The sequence below is a fragment of the Petaurus breviceps genome, unplaced genomic scaffold (assembly GCF_028583685.1).
Source record: "Petaurus breviceps papuanus isolate PSGF00001 unplaced genomic scaffold, PetGlider_PUasm1.0 90903, whole genome shotgun sequence".
NCBI classification, from domain to species: domain Eukaryota; kingdom Metazoa; phylum Chordata; class Mammalia; order Diprotodontia; family Petauridae; genus Petaurus; species Petaurus breviceps.
In genome coordinates this window covers 16,028,783-16,056,591 of record NW_027187376.1, presented here as the reverse complement: position 1 = coordinate 16,056,591, position 27,809 = coordinate 16,028,783, and the positions used below count along the sequence as shown (strand labels likewise).

General features: G+C 35.4%; 1 protein-coding gene across 1 annotated transcript in view; it reads left to right on the top strand.

Moving 5' to 3' along the window:
- PARD3B (par-3 family cell polarity regulator beta) overlaps positions 1-27,809 on the top strand; it is a 1,344,967-nt gene that overhangs the window by 529,077 nt on the left and 788,081 nt on the right. Inside the window, exon 3 of the mRNA XM_069075096.1 lies at positions 14,097-14,268. Within this exon, the coding sequence (XP_068931197.1) occupies positions 14,097-14,268 (172 nt within the window). The remainder of the gene's footprint in view (positions 1-14,096; positions 14,269-27,809) is intronic.

Below are 27,809 nucleotides of genomic sequence, written 5' to 3'. Positions count from 1 at the left end.
AGTGTAGTTTTAGAATCATAGACTCTCAAATCAGAAAGGTATCATAGATATCATCCAAACCAATGCCCTCATTTTACATATAAAGCTCAGAGAGCTTTAGGGCCTTAGAGGAGGTTACACAGTTATTGAATGACAAAGATTAGACCCAGAGCCAGTGTGTTCTGCATTCTATATGAGTTTGTTTCACTTATCTTGGTGAGAATACAAGTGGTTTGGGTAGAGTGAAATTAGCTTTGAAAAGGAGAGTCAGAGATTCCATTTCTTATAAAAGTTAGTTCTCTGGGAAGGATGAGAGAAAAGGAGAATGGGAAATATAGATGATAGAAAACAAAAGTTATCAATAAAATTAAAAAAGAAAAGAATGATGAGAGGGTATCTCAAGGCATTGCTGAGTCTAATTGCCCATTAGTTTTGCCAGAGACCAGCTCTGGAGTAGGTGTCTTGCTTACAGTTCATAGACAGTGCATCAACCTTTTAAAAGGGAAGATACAACAAGGGATTTGGTTACTGTTAACTTGAGATTAAACTGGCAGTACATTTCCAACAGATAATTTAACTGGAAGATAAGATTTCTCTTTCTTCACCCAAGTTTTTTTTTCTTTCTTAATCTCAACTTTCTTTCCCTCCTTTTGATACAATATCTAACACAGGCTTCCTGTATTTAATGGAGGAAGTTGTACAGATTTTTGCCAGGAAAACTGTTTTGTGTTGCTGATACAGATAATACAATCCATTTTGAATTGGAAAATAAGAGTGAATACAGTGAAGGGACTTGGAAGAGTCCCTTTGTAAAACAAAACAAAACAAAATGTGCGAAGTTCTAAAATAGATAGTCAGTGGTTTTATGCACACATATAATATAAAATACAAATTTTTTTTTTTGTAGTTCAGACCTGTGATTTCATCCCCATAGGGAACTCTCTTTGTGGCAACTCCTCTGACCAGTGCTGATCAGTAGCTGTTCATGTAACTCAGTTTTAAATTTGCCTGGGGCACTGAGAGGTTAAGAAATTTGCCCAGGGTCTTACAGCCAAACCAGTATATAGCAGAGATTTGCCCTGAAGCCAATGTTACAGACTCCAAGATGTATAGAATGCTGGACCAAGGAGTCAGGAAGATCTAAGTTCACATACAGTCTTATAGTTCAGATCAACAGGAAGACTTGAGTTCAAATCTGTACTTTGTAGCTACGTGATCTGTTCAAATCACTTAACTTCTGCCTCGTTTCCTCATCTGTACAATGAGGAAAATTATATCACCCTACTGCTCAGGGTTATTGTAAAGATTAAAGTGAAATAATATTTGTAAAATTGCATTGAAAATCTTAAAAGGCATTAAATAAATTCTAATTATGATATGCTATTCTGCCTTTTAGTAATATATATGTATACATACATATGTATTCACATGTGTTCATATATATGCATGTACAAAAATATCATAATCTTCAGAGATAAAGATCACAAAGGTCATTGAGTCAGAACTATTTTATAGATGAAGACATAGAGGGCTCTCATAGTCTTCATCATCATCATCTTTATTATTAATAAATACTCATAGAATGTTTACTAATGTGTACTATGAGGTAACTAGGTAGCTCAGTGGATAGAGTGTTAGATCTGGAATCAGGAAGACATAAGTTCAAATCCTGCCTCAAGCAGTAGCTGTGTGACCCTCAGCAAATCACTACACGTCTGTTTGCCTTAATCCACTGGAGAAGGAAATGGCCAATCACGGCACTATCCTTGGGAAGAAAACCCCATGGGCAGTATAATCCAGAGTCAGAAAAAGTTGACCTTGACTGAACAACAACAACAACAGCAACGTGTCAGGAACTTTGCTAAGAACCGAGGTTACAAAGGACAAAAGCCATAAGACAGGGAGATCACATGCAAACAGCTTGGAACATATGAGATATAGAGTGGAAAGGAGAGGTGATTCCAAAGGGAAGGTGTGATAGGGAAGAGGGGCAGGTCAAAGCCAGGGATGCCAGTAGGCAGTGGTGAGGAGGGTGAACAATCCATGTGTGAGGAATGACCGACCATTGAAAATTAAGAGAGTTGAGAGATGGCGTGTCTTGTGCAAAAACCCCAGCAAGATGGCCAATAGAGTCCATAGAGGGTGATAAAGTATAAGAAGACTAGAAAGGTGTGAAGAGGGTTAAAAACCAGACAAGATAGAGTACTATCGCTTAGAGTCTAGAAAACTGGATTTCAAGCCTGTCTCCATGATTTACTTGACTGTGTTACCCTGGGCAAGTCTTTCAACCTCTCTGAAACTCAGTTTCCTCTTCTGTTAAAATACGATAATAGTTGTACTTATTACATTTTATCTTATTAGACTCAAACCTAAGTCAGCCTAAGGTCTTAACTTCCCAGTTCATTGACTTACTCTTGATCTGTTTTTTACATTGTTTGAGCTCACCAAACATATACACTGTCAGAGCACAACAAAACATTAAGAATCAGAATTAATGCAGTTACTCTTGTGATTTTCCATATACAAAAGTTCTAATTAAAGAAATGAAGAGAACGTGTTACTTGGCATTGCTGAGGTCCCTGGACAATGTCTCTTTACTTAGGAAGGTCCACCACAGACCTCCCTCTAAATACCATTATTAATCTCTAGTTCCAATTCACTTATAGTTTATGTGCTCATAAATCATACTTCTGAAACTTTCCATCCAGTTATCTCTGACATAGAAATAATTTTTACCAGAGTATGGGTATTTAAGTTTTAGCACACCTGTAGTGGTCAAATGGAATAAGACAACTCACCGAGAAAGCTTTAGGATATAGTTTTATGATATATTTTCAGAGAATCCAGATGAAAAAATGGGTTATGTTTTATATTTTCAGGCAGGTCTAAAATTGCTCCCAATTCCCCACCATCTCAGTGATATAAAAATAATTTTAAAAGGTTTATCGATGTTTTTTTTAATATTGCAAACATATTCAGATTATCTTCATCCTATTAGAGCTCTGTTGTAACAAAGAAAATTAAAAAACTTGTAACATGGACTTCATCTGAAAGTGCACAAAATCTTCCATACCTAAAACCTCTCCACTTCTCTATTTTTAAAAATTGTTTAAATGAATGGATATCCAATTTCTCTTCCACCCCCACCCCATTTCTTCCTTGTAACAAATATACATACGCAAGCAAAACAAATCCTCTCATTGGATGTGTTAAAAATGTATCTCATAATATACCCTAAAACCATCTTTGGGTTTCATGTTTCATAATCTGTATTCTGGAATCATGGATTATTATTGCTTTGATCATGGTTTTTAAAGCTTTCAAAGTTGTTTGTATTTATACTTTCATTGTTACTCTAGAAATTGTTTTCTTGGTTCTGTTCATATCGTTATGATAAAAAATAGTAATATTTATATTCAAGTATAAATTGTTCTGATTTTACTCCCTTTTTTCTTCCTCAGTTTCTAAAAATTTCTCCATGTATCTTTGAAATCATTTGCTGCCTCATTTTTTACAGCACCACAATAAATTTTGATATATGAATTGTGATGTCATACTATTGTTGTAAGCACTAAGGAAAATTTTATCAGATTTTTCCAAGCTGTTTTATTTACACCACTGTACCTGATCATATTTAGAGTGAGATTACTGTCATGTCAACAATTGGTGTTTTTACATAAATATATACTTTTAAAAGATTCTCAATATCCATAAATAGGATTTTGTTACATTGCGGGACTAAAATTCTTCGAAGGAAATACGTCTCCTAGGTTATACATAGGAAAATAATTTAAAGACGAACAAAAAAATATACCCAGGCATTTTAAAGAACTCATTTATCCTCCCTTTCCCCCCCAAAAAAAAAAGTCAGGTAGGTATATACACCTGTGTTCATCGACATGAGGGGGGCATGGGTCTTGAAAAACTTTTAATATTATCCTAATTAGCTGTATTATGAGACTGTTGCTGCTGAATATTTAAAAATGGTAATAGAAACCAGAATTGTCTGTATTGTTGAAGGTTACCCATGCTGTTCTCTTAGGAGTGAAACCAATTTATCTGAAGTTTCTAAAGACACACGTTGGGAATTTTGGGTTTCAAGAGGAATGAGGAAGACTGATTTTTATCCTACTTAGTGCATTTTGACTAAAATCTGTGAAAATTACAGCTGCTACATGCTTGTTTTTTGTACTGATGAAGATGCTAATGTAATTCTGCTAATTTTTAAAATCCTGATTAAACACTCCAAGCTAACTGTCAGAAACGTATTAAAGAAGAGATCCTATTTTGAAAGCTTTGTTTAAAGTGGCATAAAATTAGCACACAAAGCCAGCCAGTATTTAGTGGCAGGCAGCTTGATGCATGTATTAAAATGACATTTTGCAATGTTTCACTCTCTTTCCAAAGTGAGAAAGTGTTTTGCCCAACTTGTGAAATTGCGGTAACTTCACATTCTTGTTTAGATTTAATTGTGTTTTGTTAAGATTTAAGACAAATTATGCCAGTCTTATATTTGTAGGATACCGTTTATTTAATTTATGTTTTAATTCAGGGTGTTAGTAATTTCTAGGATATTTATGAGGCTTGTGGGCAGGAAGGGATGGTGGGACAAAAAAAAGCCTTGTTAAGTCTCAACAATTAAACTGACTGAGCCCAAGATAGAAAAGGTGAATTTCCTGCCAATAACATTGTTCATGAGACATGCAATTATAGCAGTCACATATTTCTTAGTGGTGTAATTAGTAATCTGCAATAGTCCACATACAAATGCAGTTGAAACTTGGGAGAGAGAGAATATAGGTTAAGCTCATCCCCCCAAAGACTTCTATCTAAACTTTATGGGAACTCTGGGGACAAAGGTCAAAGGTATAGGTGGCAAGATGACAGAGTGCTGAATTATTTAGTATAGCAGGAAAAAAACCTTTGTCAAGACTTAACCCCAAGCACATATATTGATGGAATACACAAATGAAGTCATTTATAGTATTTATTAAAATGTCCCTTTGTCACTGTAGAAGTCAAAGACATTGACAAGTTGTTTATATGGTGGGAGGTCCAATATTATTTTCATTTTATGGTAGGAGCACTAAAGATACCACAAATTCTCACAAGATCACATAATTATAAATTTAGATCTGAAAGGTACCTTAGCTCTCCTCATTTTAAGATCAGGAAGCTGAATCTCAAAAAGGTTAAAAATGACTTGTCCAAGGTCACACAGCCAGCCAATGTCAGCCCAGGTCTTCCTTATTCTCTACCCAGCATTTTATTGATTGGTCTTACAGAAGGTTTCCTAACATATCCAAAAGAGTTGGTGTGCCGTAGTCTAACTGATGAAAACATACGTGAAAACTACTTCTCTAATATATTTGAGACTAAAAGTTGCTCCATTAAATATTTGATGAAGATAGGATAAAAAATAATACAGGTAAAAAGATGGTAAGAAATATGAATCAGTCAGGAATAACACAACTTCTTTTTACTTTAATAGTTTTTTTTTTAGTAGAATAGACGTTAATCAACAAGTATGCCTCTGAATGCCACTTAAATGATCTGTGCAGTGGTTCAGAATATATGTTATTCAGACTTTATAGAAGTAGTTGATTATACACATCCCCCTTAAACTTTCTTTCAGGGACTGTTTTTTTAAAGCTGTTCTTAGCTTCTCCACTTAATTAGAGATGAAAAAGTCAAAAACTCAAGTCAGTTATTTTTGTTTCTTGCTTACAATAATAGAGGGGATATATTGAGGAAAAGTTTAGAATATTTGACTAGCATGGGCTTTGAGGATTAGAAATGGATATACTTCTACACTCAACACAAGGAAGACACAATAAAATAGAGATGACCTCAGGCCCCCCAGCATCAGGGGTGTATCTGTGCCCTCTCCTCCTAGGTTCACCTATGGCCCCTCAGACTGTGTCCTTCCCTGGTGTGGTCTACTTACCACCAGCTATAGGTCAGCATGATTAGTACACCAGCTCTGTTCAGTCTGTCTGATGTTCCAAGCTAGTTTCTCTAATTCCATGTCTGACCAGAAATAATGATACAGTCAGTCTGGAAAGGCAGCCTTGAAAAGATAGAAGATGATACAGTCAGCCCTGAAAAGATGGACTTTGTACTCCATTATGCTTTTCTCTGATATAACACAAGAAGGGGAGCTCCGTCCATCCCCACTGTTTGTCTTTGAAAGCCTGAAGGGGGTAAACAGTGCGCTGTGGTGGGCATTGGGAAGACCCACATACTAAAGAAAATCCTCCTGTAGGAATTTTTCAATAATTTAGGATTTATCAAAATTAACAGCTTCCTCTTTGATACTATACATAACCCTTCCAGGGTCAAACCTACTAGTTTTTCAATTAATCTGTAGATCAGGTGATCAAAATCAAAATTCTGTGAGATTGGAAATTTTATTTGGAAGTATTGTTCAGTCATGTCTGATTCTTTGTGCAGTCACTCTTGGCAGACATACTGGAACGGATTGCCATTTCCTCCTCCAGCTTATTTTACAGATGTGGAAATTGAGACAAACAGAGCTAAGTGACTTGCCCAGGGTCACACAGCTAGTAAGTGTTGGAGGCTAGATTTGAACTCAGGAGATGAGTCTTCCTCATTCCAAGCCCAGTGCTCTATCTACTGCACTACCTTGAATAGGAAGAATATGCTTTGCATAGCATATAATTTTCTAAAGCAAGAGGAATCTTAAAGGAGTTGGATGGATGTTATATAGGATTGGAGGGAGCTTAAGCAATTCCAGGAGGAGAGAGGAGTTTAGAAAGCAAAGTGAAAGGAAGCCAAAAAAATCTTTGCCAATTTGGCACTTTTCTTAGGGTGCTGGTAACCCTAGTCGCCTATGTGTCTTTTCACTTTATCATAAATTTTTGATTCAGGCATATCCATCTAAATATCAAGTAGCAAACTACATCACTTTAAGTATTAGAAAATATTTACACTGAATTGTGTCTCTAGTTAATCAGTATAACTCACACCTATCACATTGGGAATGTCAGTTGGGTATCCTAAGAGTAAAGCAAAATATTGGCTAATATCTGTTGATGGGGAAGAATAATTACCAAATTCATAGATCATGATTTAATTTATGTGCCTTTTGGAAAGAGAATCATTTGTTAGTTTAAGGCCATGCTCATTGATTAAAAGTAGCCATGAATAAGTGCTGACTGAGCTTGGAACCCTGATGTAAAAGGTAAAAATAAATGAACAAGAAAAATACATGTGGAATTGCAAATACTGGTAAACTTAATCATAGCTGTTATTAGATTTAATCAAACTATAGCAACTTAGTAAAAACAATTGGTTAACCTTGACAATAGAATATTGAACATTAATTTATTCTTTCCTGCTGCTGGCATTAGTGTTTAATCACCCCTAACTGAAGAAATATGATTAAAAATTTGGAAATATTGAATAGCTCTAACTAAAGAAATATATATGACCTAAGTTTCAGGAGTGTTCTAAAATTTTGATGCGTACTTTGCTATATCAATAGTTCTGTGCTGTCATGGGTATGGAAACCCTACTGAAAGAATGAATTAATACACTCTAAGGGTATAGATTAGATATTAACCCATTCATTAGGAGGTATTTTGCCATGGACAGAATATGGGTTGTGTTGTAAGAACTTGTGCTAGAATCCTTGCTCTGCTAGTCTTTGATATTGGGCTAGTCACTTAAAGTCTTTGGTCCTCAGTTTCTTCATCTGTAAAGTGGGAATATGGGATCACTGGAAATTAAGATGACAAATGCCTATAGTACAATTTAGAATATTTGACCAGCGTGGGCTTTGAGGATTAGAGATGGATAATTTCAAAAGTCCTTTATAGCTGTAAAACTGATGCTGTGATAGCTTTTCATCCTTTCTGATTTTTATCTATGTTCTCCTATGACTCCACCAGAGAAGTGGTAACTCAATAAAACATAAAGATTCTCTAGGTCTTTTAAGATTTATTGAATTCTAATAAATCACTCACTATGTCTATGTTATATTTTGCTTTTGATACATGACTGGTTTGCTTCCTTATTTTGTCACCATATTTCATGAATGAATAGCTTATGCTATTCCTTGACTACATATCATTGTTTATATATATATATTACTGCTAATATTAGTGTTCCCACACCCATAAGAGCACATATCGATTAAATATCAAAGCAAGCAACAATTTTAGATAATCCAGAATCTGAAGTCATATATATTTCTTTAGTTAAAGGCTTCCAGTATTTCTGAATCATATGTCTTCCAGTGACCCTTTGGGTGATTTGCATTTTGATACTTCAAAGACCATCACCAAAAAATTTCACTGATCATGTCATATGGCATCACTGGAAGAAAATCAGAGATAATGATGATCATAGAAATAATAACTGGCAGCTTTGGAAAGCTTTCAATAACTTGTACTACAGGCATTTGTTATCTTAGTTTCCAGTGGAGTAGACCAAAGTTCAGAGGAGTTAAATGACTTGTCTATGATAACATACCCAGTAAATATCAGACTTGGGATTTTGATCCAAGTCTTTCCTAACTTTAAATCCTGGGCTCTTTCCACTATAGCCGACTGTCTTTGAAAACATGGGCTTTGGTGACAGTAAACAGATTGGCATTGTTGAAAGGGCTATACAGTTTCCTAAATGTGGTCTAGCCAATTTCTTCTGTTATTTTATTCTACACCCAACTAGAATCATCTGTCTGCAGTGCCTATTCAAGATTTATGTATCAATAAACCAGCTCAGTGGCATGCTCATTCATCATCAGGTCATAATTTGAACAATTTGCATTTGACATCCACTTAGCTTTTCCTGTGTGAATAGTTAGGCTAATATCTTTTGACTGTGCTCATTGAGGAAATGCTGTAGTGTTCTAGTATCAGAACAACCAGCATATTGTTATTTGGAAATAGAAACATCAGGAGAACTTCACAATTTTCAGGAAACCCCATATTCTTATATTCCCTAGTATTGATAAGGAATCATTGAACAAAGTTCTTAGTGACTGAATCATTTATAAAGTCTTGTGTAATCTAAATGTATGTGTAGTCTAAATGTATACCTTATTAGAGGAATAATTTTGTGACTGTGTTTTGCTCTAGTCAATAATGATTGTCCTTAACCCCAATTGCCCTTCAAAAAGGCAAAAAAAAATATATGATTGTCAATAAACATTTATCGAGCACCTAGTTTTTGGCAGGCAGTGTGCTGAATGTTGAAGATACAAATAAGATAAAAAGACAGTCCTTGTCATCAAGGAGCTTAAAATCTAATGGAGCAAAACAAACAACACAGAAAAGGAAACAGAAAAATTAATGGGACCAGGTTGGAAGGAAATAATGTGCTCTGTCTCATATACAGTTATACAGATATAAGGTAGTAATTATTGAAACAGTTTGTAAAGAAAACCTAAATAAAAGAATTAAATGTCACTTAAAATTTATGAGATATTTTATTATTCAAATTTTGACAACACATCTCTCATTAAGATTCTATTACCAGCTTCCCAGTCTTCATGTACCAGAGGTTTAAGCTATCATTGTGATTTCAATAGACTAGATACTTCCAGGAGTTAAAAAAAAAAAAACCTCCCCCACAATACAGGCATAGTGCTTGCCAATTGTGAAAAAAAGCTTTTAGATAAATAAAAACTGCTTTAAGGTATTAACGATTTAATAACCTATTATTTGCCTAGTTGATTGGTATATTGTTATGATTATTATTCATATGTATTGGATTTCAACAATGTGGCATGTATTCATATGTGTTGGATTTCAACATTGTATAGTGCTGACATTCTAATTATGCTACAGGTCTAGTGACAAATACAACATTTCCATGTTGTTCCTTTATTGATTATTCTTGTCAGCATTTGAGATGTTTAAAGAAACATAACATACTGTTTTTTGCCAGTAGATTAGAAGAATGTCAGTGTAGTGATTATTTTGTATTAGAGTAATCTTTTGATTACTAATCTATTTAAGTCTTATCTTAAAAAGCCATTTATCAGTACTACCAATTACAGAGCAGAAAATTTGTAGTCTTTATATAAAAAAAAAACAACTTTGGGAGTATCATTTTTCTCTTGAGAAGAGAAGCATTGCTGGATTTCACAATTAAAGAAGTCTCTGTGCTGGAAATAAGCAGTCAATTATGAAAATTATTTTTGAATAGTTAATTTGCATATCCCTAATTATATGTGCTCCTTTTGAAAGGCTGAAGTTGGTATTTATGATGTTTTGATTGATTAGTAATGCAATTGTGTTATTAATATTGTTGCCAACAAGGTGCCCTTATAAATGGGGTTTTGAGCAGCTTTTCTAACTAAATATTTTAAATAATACTTAGATTTGATTTATGTAGAGGATGATGAAAGACCTAATTCCCATTAGTTAGCTTATTTTTTTCTTTAAAGATTGACATTAAACTTTCTTTTACAGAATATCTGTCTAAAGTAGATTGACTCATACTTGGGATGTTAATTGTTTATCTAATATTCTAAATTGAAAAAATCATCCATCATTTGGACAAATCAGCATAAAATACAATGTTTACAAAGCTTATGTTCTAGCTAATTTCAAGTTTGAATTTCACCAGATTTACATAAATATTATTATTCAGGTTAGTAATTATCATGGCATAGAATTTGATGTTCTTTGAATAACCACTTTATTGATATTTGATTTAAAAAAAAAAACCTAGAATATCACAGAATCTTATATTAGGACCTCAAAAGTTACCTCTAGTCCAACTGGTAAGTCAAAAAAGAATTCCCTTCTATAACACACCTTTAAGGGGTCCTTCAGTCAAAGGTCATTATTGAATTTAAAAGTATCATCTTCAAAGACTGTGTAGTATTATATTCTGTCCTAGGAGAAACCTTTCACAGATAAGAATCTCATCATAGTAGAAGTAGAAGAGATCTCATACAGTGTCTAGTCCAACCTTAAGCTACATAGAGAGAACACATTGGTATGTTGTCCAAGATAATATAAGTTATCATTTAAAGAACAAGCATTAGATTCTGTCCCAGTCTGATCTCAGGGAAGTTGCTATATAATTGGGGGAAGGAAATTGGTATACTACAATATATATATATATATATATATATATATATATATATATATATGTATCTTTTTTGTTTAAAAACCTGTGATTTTAGGGGCAGCTAGCTGGTGCAGTGAATAGAGTACCAGCCTTGTAGTCAGGAGGGCCTGAGTTCAAATTTGACCTCAGATAATTGACACTTACTAGCAGTGTGAGCTAGGGCAAGTCAACCCCAACTGCCTTGCCTCCAAAAACATAAAAAAACAAACAAAACAAACAAAAAAACCCCTGTGATTTCATGTGTTTATGGAAAACTTTATGTAAAGAGTTCCTATATGATATTGACAGCAAAGCACCTGTAGTTTTATAGTTTTAGATACCTGAGAGGCTTAAAGGTTTCTTTTTTTAACTTTCTTTGGTCAAATAGCTATCATGTATCAAAGCAGAATTTGAACCCAAATTTTCTTTAATCCAAGGACTAATTCTTCTTTCTATGATGGCAAATAATTACACGTTCATTAATAAAAATGTATTAAGCCATGTTCAGGCCTTTGTTGGGGTAAAAAGAATGGCAGTGACGTGACTTCTACCCTCATGTAACCTCTAGTCTAATAGGGAAGATTATTTCCTTCTACATTTATTAATCATTTTCGGTAAGTGGAATGCAGAGCTTGGAACAGATACAAATTTGAACAAGTCAATCTGAGCCCTCAGGAAACGGACACAGTAGGAAAATAGGATACATACACAAATAATTACAATACAAAATTCAATGAGAAAGTGTACATATGAAGTACTATTACTTTAGAGGAGAGTGATAATTTCTTTGTGAGAAGAATGGCAGCTTCATGGAGATGTTACTTGAACTGGGTCTTGGAGCATGGGAAGGAGTTAGACAATATAATTGTGGTATGTCTTTTAGAAGACATATTATCTCATGTGGATTTTTTGGACTGGACCTGTGAAGAAAAATTCCTTCTATTAATGCAGATCTGTGTCTACTCTGCAATGTTTAGTCTTAATTGCTAAGAACACAATTAGATTAAATGCTTTGCCTGGAATCATACAACGTGCATATGTCAGAGGTGACCCTTGAACATTGCCTGGGTATACATAATTATTAATTGTAATTCTTTTTCTTAAATTAATTTTTTTCAGTCAGCCAAATCTGCCTTGTCTTTCTCCAGCCTTACTTCCTGAATTCAAAAGAAAAGAAAGAAAAAACAAAATATGCATAGTCAGGCAAAGCAAATTTCCATGTTGACCATGTTCAAAAAACTATGTCTTGTTCTTGACTCTGAATCCTTCACTTCTCTATCAGGTCGTAGGTAACATGTTTCATCATTAGTCCTCCAGAATCATGGTTGGTTCTCACATTGATCAGAATTCGTAATTATTTCAGTTTTCTTCACTGTCCTGTTGTCTTTGAATAAATTCTTCTGCTTCTTTTGATTCTGCATCAGTTCATATTCACTTTCCCATGTTTCTCTGAAACCATCCCCTTCATCATTTTTACAGCAAAATAGTAGTCCATTGCATTTATAAATCTGTCACCAATTTAGTCATTCCCTAATATATGGGCACCTCTTCTTTCTCCTTTCTCTTTCTTTGTTGAGTGAAATGCATTGCTGTGCCCAACTCTATGTGTATATGTGTGTTTTCTCTCCTTTGACCAGTTCAAATAAGAATGAGGTTCACGTGTTAGCTACTCCCTCAACCCTTCTTATTCCTTGTTTATATAGATGTCTACTTAATCTCCACCCTCCAATAGTAATTAGAATATAAGGAAACTATCATCCTTCCCCTGTTGCCTTTGGGATCAATCCCATACTGTTCTTCCTGCCTTCCCTCCCACTCCTAAAACATTGATTGTCTTTTCATTATTTGATTTTTCAAAGCCTATTCTGGTGCCCTAGGTTGACCCTCTCTGGGCAGCACCTTTCTTGAGTAACCTCCCTTGTCATCCCTCATTCTCCCCACCTGCTTACCCCGTTTTCTTGGAGCATTATTAGTTTCATTAATGTGATAGTTTAATTTATACTGGTGTATTTGCAAGTGCTGATACTTTATTTGTTCTCTTTTCCAGGCAACAATTCTGCATTGGCTTTTAGTGATAATGTTTCAGGACAAAGGAATGACTCAGATAAGATTAATAGAGATGTTTATAATCTATTACAAGTTAGTGCAGGAAAGATTTTTAGACAAGTGAGGCCTTGTGTCACCATTTACTCATATCACATAAAAAACCTACTTCTAGGACCAACCCTGGTGACCTAGTGTCAAAATTTCTTCTGCCCCCTCCCCGCATTTTTTTTTAGAGTATCCAATAAATTTTTGAGTCAGAAGAGCCAGGTTCAAATATAGCCTCTGATAGAAAAGAGTATCATGCCTTTGGCCAAATCACTTAATTGTCGTGTCTTTGTTTCCTCAAATGAGATCGTGGGACTAGATTAATCTGTCACATAGCTTTTAGCTCCTGATTTGGGTTTTGTTTTTTAAGAAGATATTTTTAAGAGCCTTAATAAGGAACAAGGCATTTATTGAACCCAGTATGATATAGCAAAAAAGAGCAAGGGTCATGGAATCAGAAGATTGAGTTTAAGGCCCAGCACCTTAGTAGCTCTAGGAATATGTTCATCATCAGAGTTTACTCATGTGGAAAGTGAGGATAACATTACATGTGTTTATCTACTTCACAAGTCTGTTGCAATAGTTTGTTTCAAAACCTTTATAATCCTAAATAGCATTAATAAATATGAGATATCATTGTTGTTATTATTAGTGTTAACCAAAGTCTTTTCTCTAGTTTTGAAAAATTCAAAGAAAGCTTTTCTCCTAATTTATAGGGGGGTGAAGAAGGTTGGGAAGAACACAGAGACCCATTCAGAGAACAAGGATTCATAGAGAAGTAAGGAAGTCAGTGAGCATTTTAGAGCCCTTTATAAAGGTTCTGAGGACCATCTTCTTCTAAAAGCAATAGAAAAGATGGAATTAGAATTGGTAGGTTCTGTGTTGAAATAAAATATATACCGTGTAAGATAACTCCATTTTTATTGCTTCATTTATAGCTGATTGCTGTGTTTGATGAACAAGAATCGCTTCCTAAGGTTGAAAGCCCCAGTGGAAACCTAACAGAGAGCCACAGCCCAGATCCTTTTGATGCAGAAGTAGCTACCCAGCTGGCTGCCTTTAAGCCCATTGGTGGAGAAATTGAAGTAACCACTTCTGCTCTGAAATTAGGTATGTATGTGTAGAAGGTGTGATGCTTACAATGTCTGAAATGACTACTGGGTAAAGAAAAGGAATTTATATTAGGCCGTACTTCAGTTGGATGCCTTTCTTTATAGCCATTTCACTTGTTTTCTTTAAAAGAACTAATTTCCTCCTCATTTCTTTCACTCAAAAATGACCATTTACATGTTTGGTTCTGAAGATATTTAAGGGATAGCACAAAGCCTTAGTCCTTTTCATGTTTCTCATGAATTATAGTTCCAACCTCCTAATTATCTCCCTGCCTCTCACCTTCTCTCATCCATCTTTCACACAGTTGCTAATATGATTTTCCTAAAACATACACAAGTCTGACCATTCCAGTTTCCTATTCAGTACATTCAGAAACATTTAAAAATGTTTCACAAACTTCACAAAACATTCCATTTTCTTTTATATTACTTGCATTCCCGTATGCTACAGTTTGGGGAAACTGAGGTTAGTGTTCTCCACAAAGAACTCTCTGGCTTCTGTCTTTATGCCTTTCTGCACTGGCTATACCCTTTACAGGTATACTCCATCCTTGACACCTCTTCCTAGAATGCTTGGTTTCCTTCAAAACTCAGGTTCCTCCTTCTACATAAGTCTTCCCTGATGCCCATAATTCTTAGGGCCTCCCCTAAGTCATGTAAGATAGAGTGTCAGGTTGAGAGTTAGGAAGACTCTTCTTCTTGAGTTCAAATCTGGCCTCAGACACTTATTAGCTATGTGACCCTAGGGAAGTCATTTAATCCTGTTGGATTAATTAGGAAAGACATCAGCATAATTGACCATATCAATAACAAAAATGAAAAAAAATGTGATCACATGCTATATCTATATCATACAGTCGTATCAGTAGATGCTGAAAAAACCTTTGACAAAGTACAACATCCATTCCTATTAAAAACACTAGAAAGCATAGGAATCAATGGAGCTTTTCATAAAATTATAAGTAAAATCTGTCTCAAGCTAAGAGCAAACATTATCAATAATGGGAACAAACTTGAAGCCTTCCCAGTAATATCAAAATTGTGCTAGAAATGCTAGAAAAAAGAATTGAAGTAATTGAAATAGGTGATGAGGAAAAAAATTATCACTCTTTGCAGATGAAATGATGGTATACTTAGAGAACCCTGGAGAATTAACCAAAAAATTAGTTTAGATAATTAATAGCCTCAGTAAATTTGCAGGATATAAAATAAACCCACATAAATCACCAGCATTCCTATATGCTACCAAGCAATCCCAGCTAGATGAGATGGAAAGAGAAATTCCATTTTAAATAACTACAGACTATTTGAAATACTTGGGAGTCTAAATACCAGTTCAAACATAGGGATTATATGAACACAATTTCATATAAAAACAGGGGTGTCTAGGTGGCTCAGTGAATAGAGCACCAGCCCTGGAGTCAGGAGGACCTGAGTTCAAACCCGGTCTCAGACACTTGACACACTTACTAGCCGTGTGACCTTGGGCAAGTCACTTAACCCCAATTGCCTCCAAAAAGGAAAAGAAAAGAAAGAAAAATTATATAAAACAAAACAAAAATATTTTCACACAAATAAAGACAGAACTGAACAATTGGAGAAATATTAGCTGCTCATGGGTAGGTCAAGCCAATATAATAAAAATGATGATTCTCCTCAAATTAATTTACTTATTCATTGCCATTCCAGTCAGACTACCAAAAATTATTTTATAGACCTAGAAAAAACATTTACAGAATTCATTTGGAAAAAGAAGAGGAAGTCAAGAATATTAAGGAAATAATTATAAAAATGTTAGTCAAGGAGGGCTGGCAGTCCAAGATTTCACATTAAATTGCAAAGCAGTAATCATCAAAACTATCTGGTACTGGCTAAGAATTGAGTGGCAGATCAGTGGAAAAGATTAGGTATGCAATACACAGTAATGACCATTGAAAAACCCAAAGATCCAAACATCTGACAAAAATTGCTGGGAAAACTGGGAAGAAGTTTGACACAGCCTAAACATAGACAAGTATCTAATACCATATACTAAGATTAGGTCAAAATGGATAAATTATTTAGACATAAAGAATGATATAAATAAGTTAGGGGTATATGGAAAAAATGTACCTGTCAGATTTCTGTATAAGGGAAGAGGTTTTGACCAAAGAGATAGAGGAGGTTACAGAAAGTAAGATAGATCATTATGATTACATGCAATTTAAAAGCTCTTGCACCAACAAAACTGAAACAGCCCAAATAAGAAGTAAAACAGAAAATGGGGAGGGGAAAAATTTTGCAAAAAGTTTCTCTGATAAAGGCTTTATTTCTCAAATATTTAGGGAGCTGAGGCAAATTTATAAAAAGGGCCATTCCCTGGTTGATAAATGGTCAACGGATATACATGGGGAGTTTTTAAGAAGAAGAAATCAAAACTATCAATAGTCCTATGAAAAAGTGCTCTAAAACACTATTGATTAGATAAATTAAAATTAAAACAACTCTGAGATACTACCTCACACCTGTCTGATTAGCCAACATGACAGAAAAGGAAAATGAGAAATGCTGGAAGGGTTGTGGGAATATTGGGACACTAATACACTGTTGGTGGAGTTGTGAACTAGTCCAACTATTCTGGAAAACAATTTAGAACTATACCCAAAAGGTTATAAAACTGTGCATACCTGTTGACCCTCGTTGCAGGACCCAAGGGTCTACTGAGGGAACTAGATCATCATCTCAAAGCCCAGGTCCTTCAGTACTGAGGTATATGTGTCACCAGAAATATCAAGGGCAGCTTAGCCTAATTCTGTTTTTACTCCATGGAATGGCTCCTGGAAGCCCATCACTCAAACATATTCCATAGGAGTCCAACATGTTTGCATTGTCTTAAATGCATTTCTACAGCTGGGTAGTACAGTTCATAGAGTGCCAGGCCTGCAGTCTAGAAGATTCATTTTTGTGAGTTCAAATCAGATACTTAGTGGCTGTATGTCCCTGGGCAAGTCACTTAACCCTTTGTCTCAGTTCCTTATCTGTAAAATTAGCTGGAGAAGGAAAACCACACCAGCATCTTTGCCAAGAAAATCTCAAATGGGGTCATGAAGAGTCCACTCCACTGAAAGGATGTAACAACAACAATGAATGTGTCTCTGCTGGTAGAATAAAAACTTCCTGAGGGCAAGAACTTTTCCATTTTTTTCTCATCCCTACCATGTGGCATAACTACTGGCACTTGGTAGGTGGTTGATTAATGCTCATCGGTTGATTGATTTTCAATAGCACACTAAAGGATAAAGTTAGGAGTCCACCAATACAATAAATTGAAAAAGGTTTTCATGTAGCTTAGTTCACCTCCTTGAAACTGCAAAATTAATAACAATAATAATGATAATGATAATAATTTGGACTTATCTAAGGTTCACTAAGGAATGTGGACAAGAAATAAGGGCTACTTTCTACTTATTATACTTTTATATCCTAAAGTGGATCTTGAATTTTGGAGTTTTGAAGATGATAAATGCTACTTTGTTAAAAAAAATACAGAGAAGCTATTTTATTTAGAATTATCTCTGGTTATGCTGAGATTTTTTATGTATTCTTTACTTCTTAAAATCTGAAATCTGCATGTGGGGTTAACAGTATGGGAGGATGAACAAATAGATGCTCTGCAAATATTTCACTGAAATTGTATTTGTTCCTTATCAAAATATCAAAATAACATTTTCCCTGGTGTCACTTGAGACTTTGCTCTTTTATTTTCTTCCAATCTTAGATAATATTCAGTTCAATACATCTGTGCTCTGAGTGACCCATAAGTATTTCTTGAATTTCACTGTTAAGAAACCTACCCCTCTCATTTTCCCCTTCTATTTACCAGGTAGGTGAAGTGTTTGTTAAGGTAACTCACCAGTGTTAGGATAACTCATGTTAGAAGAAAGGGGAGTATCCTTGGGTGGCAAAGGGAATGCTGTGAAATGTGACAGCCCTGTTTGTTTGGTTTGTTTTTAAATCTTATTCTGAACTTAAGAAGTAAAATGCATTTCTATAACATCATAGAAAGAGATGACTGTACATGAAATTGTAAATCTCTTATGTACAACTTGCTCTTCCTTTTAAATGTATAATAAAGTTATCATGTAACTTTTTCTTTTCCTTTCCTCCCCCCCCCCCCAGTAGACACAGTACTAGTTCTTCCTATTGGAAATGAAAAATAGATCATGTTTTTGAGCCTTTTTCACAGGCTTTGCCCTCTACCTAGTGGGTTCTCCCTTCTTATCTTTACCATTTGGAATCTCTTGCTCCCTTAACTTAGGTGACACACGATCACTTTCCAGTTGTTAGTGCGTTTGCCCCTCCAAAACCCAAACTAAAACAAACAAAAACCTTCATATTTACTTATCTGGGTACATTTTATAGTTTCTTTGGAGACCTTAATCTCTGTCAGGGCTGGAACTCACTCGTTTTTTCATCTTTCATAGTGCCTGGCAGGATGGCATTTAAAAGCTTGTTGAATTGGATTGGATTGAATTGAGTCTTGTGTGGGTGATACGGCACAGTGAAAAGAGTTACTGAACTTGACATCAGAACATCCAAGGTTTAATCTTGATTCTCCTGCTCTTGAGCCTTCAGACCTTCAACTGCTCTTGATCTTTACCTTATTTGTAAAGTTAGCAGGTAAATAGTGTTCTGTAAGGCTCAGTGCTACCAACGTGCGCCGTCCTGATATAGGCAGCTTCTTTTAGTCCAAAACAGTAAAAAAGACATGAAATTCTTTTGCGATCCTTCTAAATACAAAACATGTTAAAGGATATATCACAATGAGGATGGCTGGAGGTGTCCAGAAAGGAGATTGTGTAGGTTTCTGTTTATCTAGAACATGGTTTCTGACTTTAGCCAGATCACTGAATTTGCATAATGGCTATCTCTCATTATGCTAATGATATGGGACTAAAACAAGGCAATGAGGGAAAAAGATAGAAATTGTTCCTGCTTGTTGTAATCTTCTTTTTCTTCCCTTCTTCTTTACTTTTCTTCTTTCCTTCCTTCCTTCCGTCCTTCCTTCCTTCCTTCCTTCCTCCCTCCTTCCCTCCCTCCTTTCTTTCTTTCTTTCTTTCTTCCTTCCTTCCTTCCTTCCTTTCTGTTTCTCTGTCTGTCTTTCTTTCTAAATAAGAAAGCATCGTGGCTTTAGCAATCTAAATAAAAAATTATTATAGAATTTGCCTTCTTTGTTCTACACCTCTCAATAGTGATTTCCCTTGTCTGATTTTGGATGAAAATGTGCTGTCAGATGATTGAAGGACTAGAATGTCTGATGCCAGAAGAAAAACAGTGATTTCCCTTTTTGAGATTTGTTCTCCACTAATTATAGAACCCTCTTTCAGAATTATTTCATTTAAACATATTTGGAAGAATATTTAAACATATTTCTGCCCCCTTCTCTGAGCTGTGTATGAGTGAAAGTCCTTTTTTATTTTAATTTTTTCATTTGTTCATTGATTGTTGTGGCCCAATAATTTAAGACCCATTAGTTGACCTAATGAACTTCTTAATGTGTAGGTATTCTTGGTCTTAGACATGATAGTCTGTTGCAGATGCTTCACTTGAAGCCTTTTCATCTTGGTATAACTTATAAGAGATAGTTCTCTGCATGCAAAGCTTTGGAGAATCACCCAAGGTCCCCCATACCATGGTAAAACAGTTGAATAGGTCTACTACAAGTACCACCACCCCCATCACCACCATTATCATGACTACTACGACCATTACTACTACTTCTCCTACCACTACTAGTACTATTACTACTATTATCACCACCACCACCACTACTACTACTACCAGAAAATAAATTGAATATATTTTAGGATCATAGTTCTAGGGCTGGATTGAGATTGCTTTCATCATCTGCCCGAAGGAAGTTAAAAAAAGTCATCATTTTTGATATTCATGATTACTTTTCCTTCAAGTTTTCCTAATGTGCATTAAAAAGAATCAGGAAGTTGTAGTTTATGGGTCAGCGTATGTTACAAGAAAGAAAAAAGAGAGAAATTCAATAGCATGGCTTCTTAACCTTTTCATAGTAACATTTTTAATGCATAAAACAGGTACAAATGAAGCTAATCCTATTGAAATAAAGATATGTGTGAATGTATGTATGTACATATGTTGCAATTTTTAGTGGACTCCCCTGGTTAAAAACTCCTATCTTACAGAGAACCTGTCTATACAGAGTAGAATCGGATCATCATCTATTTTTCTTTTGGTGACCACATAGAAGAAGAAACTAGGAAGGTTGGCAAACATATTCTAGGAAATGTGAATCAGGGTTAAGAAATGAAAGTGGCCAAAGCTTGGAAAATAACTCAGAAGCCTTGAACTGCTATATCATGAAAACTTGTATCTACAAGAAGGGTTACATGACACTAGACATGGTGAGCACCAAGACATCCTGTTATTGTGTAAAATGTGCTGGAGTTGAGATACCTCAGTTCAAGTACCATTTCTGCACTTACTAGTTATATTACCATGGACAATTCACTAACTTGTGTTATACTCCTCATTTTCCCCATCTGTAAAAGGAACAAAGGAAAGAAGCATTTATTAAATACCTACTGTGTACCAGGCACTATGTTACCAGGCTTTACCAATATTTCATTTGATTTTTCCAACAATCCTGGGGTGTAGGTTCTGTTATCATCCCCATTTTATAGAAGAGAAAACTGAGGTAGAGTTTAAGTGACTTACCTCAGGTCATACAGTTCTTAAGTGTCTGATACCAGATTTGAATTTGGATCTTTCTGACTCTAGACCTAATGCTTTATCCACTAGACTAACTAGCTGCCCCCAATAAATAATAATATATTATTAAACAATAACAATAGCTAGCATTTACATAGTTCTTTGCTTTTTTTTGGAGGACAATTGGGGTTAAGTGACTTGCTGAAGGTCACACAGCTAGTTTTTGTAAGTGTCAGAGACTGGATTTGAACTCAGGTCCTCCTGGCTCCAGGGCCTATACTCTATTGACTGTGCCACCTAGCTGCCCCCATTTACATAGTTCTTAAAGGTTTTCAGATTGCCTTATAACTTTCTCCTTTGGTCCTCACAATGACCCTGGAAGTTAGGTGGTATTATTGTCCCCATTTCACAGATAAAGATATTGAGGTTCACAAAGTTTAATTGACTTGCTCAGGGTCATATAACTATTAAGTCTCTTATGCAAGATTTGAACTCCTGGACATTTTGTGATGCTTAAAAAAAAAATCTACACAAATGTCAGTTACGATTGCTACTCCTGCTACTCTATCACCACCACCACCACCATCACTACAACTACTGTAACAAAAAAAAATTACTATCTTAGGATCATAGGTTTTGTGCTCAAAGAGACTTTAGCAGTCATCTAGTTCAACCAGTATCTTCATTTTATAGATAAAGAAACTGAGACCTGGAAAAGAAGAAGCTTGATCACTCAAGATTTCGTGGGTGGCAAATAGCAAAGCCAGATTTTTAACTCAGGTCCTCTAACTCCAAATTCTACTATCTTTCACACTATCCCTTGTTGCCTTAACAGATAAGAATCATTTTTTTTATTTATGTGAATCAAGCCACTTACTAGTAGAGCAAAGGACAAAATTAACACTAAATTAAAAGAAAGGAAAAATATGGGAAGAATTTGAAAGCAATTAGAACAATTCCAGCCTTATACCTTAATTAAAAAAAAGACTAATGATGTCAAAAATTGAAAACGGATAAAGGAAAAATCAATCCTTTCTCCATAAAGTTAACTGATAAAGCAATCTCTATAACAAGGAGCCCTAAAACCCCCTAAAAGTGCCTTGGCTATCAAATACTTGCTTAACTTGCCAAGCAGAGGGACATGGAAGCCAAGGGTAATACCATTTTAGAATATAAAGTAGTATGCAAAACACAGAGGATGATAGAGGAAGATCAGGAAAACAGAGCATTAAAAAGTAGTGGATGGGAAAATGAGTCTGTGGAAAATTTATTATGAGATTCAAATGAGCCATATCATCTAAGATCATTTATAGGTGAAAGTAGAGGGGGGAAAAAAGATGAGACATGGAATCAATTTCCCAGCATTTCTATAGCAAACCCTTCTCATGATCAGTGACAGCGGAACCATTAGAGTTGGCTTCTCAGACCTCAATACCTGATGTTCCATGTGAGGAAGCATAAATGGCATTGAAGAAGATGAAGCTGGTTTAAAACAAGTACCCAGAAGGTGCCTATACTGGCAAGGCACAATTTCAAATTTGATTTTTAACACTATCTGAAAACAGAGAAGACACTAAAAGATTGGAGGAAATAAATAATAAATACTTTTATTAACAAAAATAAAATTAAAGGATATTGGTGACTCCCTATGTCTCTGTGATCATGGATGTAGTGCTGGAAAAAGATAAGCTCTCCATTTTATAAACTGAGTCCCAGTAAGGTTAACTGACTTCCCTGAGCTCACAAAAGATAATGACAATAGCAGAATTTGAACCCATGTCCTCTGACTCTCAAGCCAATATTCTTTTCCAGTTCTGCATCTCAGTGCCTACTGCCTCATGCAATCTCAATGAGAATGGTCTAGAAGCACATTTGAGTGTACACCTGATAAAAAATATGGGAAGGGAACAGATAAACTTTGCCAGTCATTTTCCTATAGCACAGCTCATCCTAAGTCACACACTTAACTGAGAGTTCCAACAGATATCCCTTTATGTTGGTTTGCGGATTTTTTTTTTAACTAAGGAAGTATTTGACTCAGTAGACCAACACACAGCTTTGCATTCTCTCTGGTAATAAGGTGTGTCTTGTGCGTATGTTAAAATTATCCAAAATTTCTTGACAAATTCTACCCCAGAGATAACTGACCAATATCTTCCTACCCACCTTAAGAGAATTATGGAAGGAGATGTCCAATTGACAAAGAGACTCACTAGTTCTATGGGAGATCTCAGGGCGTTTTAATTTGGGAACTCTTAAGAGGAGATACATGAACATTTAAAAAATATTTTGGTAACTGTATTTCAACATAATGTGTTTCTTTTGCAATACTTTGTATTTTAGTTTATACATTTAAAAATATTGTTCTGAGAAGGGACCTGTAGGTTTCATTAGATTGTGAAAGGAAGGGAGTATGTTGATACATAAAAGATTAAGAATCCCTATTCTAAACCAGTAGAGTCAAGAATGCTTGAAGTATTGAAATAATATTTAATAGCCTATACACACACACGTGTGTGTGTGTGTGTGTATGTGTATAAAATGCGCTATTTGTTAGGCCCAGCCCTCAAGAGACCCTGTGCCGCTATGTCTATGTTAGGTATGTGAGAGAAATCACAGTGTCCCACCTGCCACAAAATACTTAATTTCTCCTAGGCCATGCGGCCTTAAATTTCCCCCACTAAAATAACACCATTTAGTTAAGGCATTGTCTCAAGGAGGCCCATATTAAAACACAAATTTACTGCCTGAGAGCTAAATGTTATCATATTCATACCTATTAATGCTGATTAACTGATTGGTTTAGCTTCCTGTCATGTAACAAAAAAGGTGCCTAGGGGATGAGGCATAAGACATTTAAGTTTTGTTAAGGAGAAATGCTTATAAATAGTGCTATACAATGTTATTTTTAGGTTAAATCATTTTGAAATTACAAAACAGCATAGGAAGGGGGAGATATAATTTGTTATTTGTAGAATGATAATGCTGTATGGTTGTGCATCCCTACCAGTCTCCTGACTTTTTGTTTCTATCTCTTTCTCAAGCTCTGCCTATCCCTGTGTCTGCCTGTCTCTCTATCTCTATTTTTGCGTCTGCTATGTTTTGCTTTGTGTGTCTATTTTTGTCTAAAGTTTTATGTTACTGTTTTTTCATCTTTCTCTGTTTCTGTCTGTGTTTCCTAGTCTGCTATGTCTGTCTGTATATCTCCTCCTGTCCGTTCTTCAGTTGTTGTTTTTTTCTTTTTGGCTTATTGTGTATTTTGTTTTATGTCTGTCTTTCTGCAATTGTTTTTGTATCTTTGTGTGTTTGTTTCTCTTTTTGAAGTGCAAGTTGTTTAATAGGAAGAGTATTATGCTTAGAGTCAGGAGACCTGAGTTTCATTCCTGTTTTAGACTTGTAGGCTCTCTAATCAAAGCCAGTCACTTAATCTCTCACTGCCTTATTTTCCTCATCTGTAAAGTGGGGAAAATAATAGTTACGGTATTTTCCTCACAGGATATTTTGATGAAAAAACTTTGCAAATCTTGAAGCGATCCCTAGAGAGATGGTTTTAAAGTCATATGACCTCTATGGAAAATAAGATGGACATTTCTTTACATGTGGAGTTATTAGACATCACAATTTAATGACTTTTAATTTGCTCTGTGTGTTATCTTTGACATGCATGCCAAGTAGTGTCAACCCCTATTATGGAGCATGGGCAGGCTAAGGTTACTTTACCGCTACTGAAAGGAGTAGTCTGGGCATCTCGACCCTCTTGAAAGTCTTGACAGCACTGAGTTTGATGCTTACAGTGTGGTTATTTGTGTAAGTATTTTAGTCCTAATAAGGCCAGCAAGGTGACCTGGTGACTGGGATACTGACTGGACTTGGACAAGGAAAGATGTGTTTGAATGTAGTAAGTTGCTGACTAGCTGTGGGCAAGCCACTTTCACTTCATCTGTTAAATGGGGTAACAGTCACTGCATTTGCCTCTCTGGGTTGTCATGAGGATCAAATGAGATTATGTGTATGTTTGAAAACCTTTAAAAGCGATATGTCTATTATTGTCATTATGAAATTACAGGTTTTTAAGCTCCTTGATAGTTCTTTTTTTTTCTATTTTCATCACCCATCACTGTGCTTGCATTGAGTAGACACTAAGTGAATGTGTGTGGAATAGTTAGGTGGATACCAGGAGAGGTGATGCAGGTAATGATTACAGGTAATGAGGGACAGCCCTGTTAATTGGAAGGTAGAGAGATGGTTAAAAAGTCAGACAGTATATAGTCAAAGGGGTTAACGGGATACCAAGTAATCCTAGAATGGTATTATCTCAGAACTTAGTGGATCCTTACAGATCACCCATTCCAAACATTTCTTAAAGAAAAAGGGAACTGAAAGCTAGAGAAGAGAAGAGAACTAGAGATCTGAGCTTGGATTGGTACCAAGCACTTTGGACTCCTGATTCAGTGCCCTTGGCACAGCATGGAATTTTAGAATTATTTGTATGTAAATAATTATTCCTACAGTTGGCATATCAGTATTGTAGGTATTTTTTTTAATTGTAAGCTAGAAATTAATGATTGAATGGAGTTCAAAGATGCATCATAGCAAGAAAGGATAGAGAAAAATAACTTTTATATTTTTATATCTCCTAAAGTCCAGTACAGTTTCTCCAATGTGTCTGAATTGGGAAGGAGCACTTTGTGTCTATATTACAGCATACATCTTATGTGGATGTGATCATGGAAGCTAATTGACAGAGTGATTAGATAGGTTGGACCTAGAGTCAGGAAGATCTGAATTCAGATTTGACCCTAGATACTTACTAGTTGTGTGACCCTGGATAAGTCACTTAAATCTCTTTTCCTCAATTTCCTGAAGTGTTAAATGGGAATAATAAGAGCTCTTATCTTTCAGGGTTGTTATGAAGATCAAATGAGATAATAATGGTAAAGTGTTTAGCACAATATCTGGTGCCTAGTACAGGAAGTAGAAATGTTAGTTATTGCTGCTGGTGCTGGCGTTGGTGCTGCTTTGGGAACCCTCCTTCCTCTCTGTAGAAGAGAAACAAATTCAGAGAGTTTGCTCCTGAGCGGAATAGATTTGGAAAGTGGGAAGAAGGAATCAAATAGAATTTTAAAATATGAAAAAGCTTTAACTTGTATACTCTTTCAGTCAGAGCTAAGAATGGCATATAAGTAATATCAGTACTTGGATAGGACATAAAAAGGTAATAATCTATTTCAAATGCACACTTAATGAAATCTTGTGATTCTCCACTCTTCCATAGCAAAATCAAATAGAATTTAAAGAAAAAAATTGTAATTCAACCGAAAAAAATTGGTATTCATGTTTTGGTAGTTCTCACACTGTGGCTTGCTTGCTTTGTTACAATTAGAGGGGGTAATGCTTAAAAACAACTTGGGGGGGGGGGGGTTAGGTGGTGCAGTGAGTAAAGCGCTGGCCCCAGAGTCAGGAGGACCCAAGTTCTGTCCTGTCCTCAGACACTGAAAACACAGACACACACACACACACACACACACACACACACACACACACACACACACAATTTTGGGAATTTCCCTAAAACATTTTGTTATCGTCAGGCTTTATAAAAAAGGTTTACTAAGGGACTGAGCTACACTTAAGGGTTGAAAAGTTGAACTCCTAAGTTTTCTCCCATGGAAATGAATGAATAGATCTGAGCCAAATGAGGAGCAGCAAATACCAACAGACAGTAGTAATGGAGTTTGCTTCAGGGCACCCACCCCTTTGCCACACCATTTGACAATTTCAGCTATCAGCACAGACAAACCATTAAAAGTGATGGATTAGGGAGGAGAATGGAAGAATGCACCTGGCTGAAGAATCATCTGAATGTGATCTAAGTTATCTTCAGAATTGTACTCCTGTAGATTAGAAAAGTAAGCAATTGAAATAATTTCCAGAAGTTTCACAAAATAAGTCAAGAGAAATTACTTCTTTTTTTTTGTCAGATGCACTGGAATTATAATTTCCTAGAATTGGTTACATTTTTTAACTTTTTAAAGTATATTCAAAAATTAATATTTGTAAGAGGTAGCTCATTGGGAGGGAAAGGGGGTATAGAGTGGGAAATGTGGGTGATGTGAAAACAAAACATTTTAAAAATCTATTTAGTGAAAAAAATCACACCTCTGTCAGATACACAAATACTTTGTGTGATATATTATCATCTTTATTTTATAATTTAGAAATCCAAAATTTAACTTGTCTTACTACTAAAATCAGGAAAAATCATGAAATATTTAGCTGCATATACTTAAAGATATAGTTTTGATATATATATATATATATATATATATTAAGATTGTTCATGAAACAAAAACTCTATCATGTTTTCTTTTTCTGTACCTTATTTTACTTCTAAAGCACCAAATCCTTTAAAGTTCTACTTTGATTCTTCATTATGGTATAGAGTGACTCTGGCATCTTGAATGCAATCAACAAACATTTATTAAGTGCTTGCAGTATGCTAGGAATGGTTAATATATCCTCAACTCAGCTGCAAAAATGATTTTTCTAAAGCTCAAGGCTGACCACGTTGGCCTCCCACTCAATAAGATACTATTTCTGCCCTTACTTTCAGGATCCAACCTAGTCTTCTACATGATATTCAAAGCTCTTCATAACCTAGACTATGCCTACCTTTCTAGTCTTAATGACTAGTCTATACATGTGAAACTCCATCCATCTCCTGACTCTGCTTTTGCAGAGGCTGTCTGAACCCCATTCCTCAAATATTCTCTCTTCTCCCTTCTGCCTTCTGGCTTCCTTCCAGATTCAGCTTAAAGT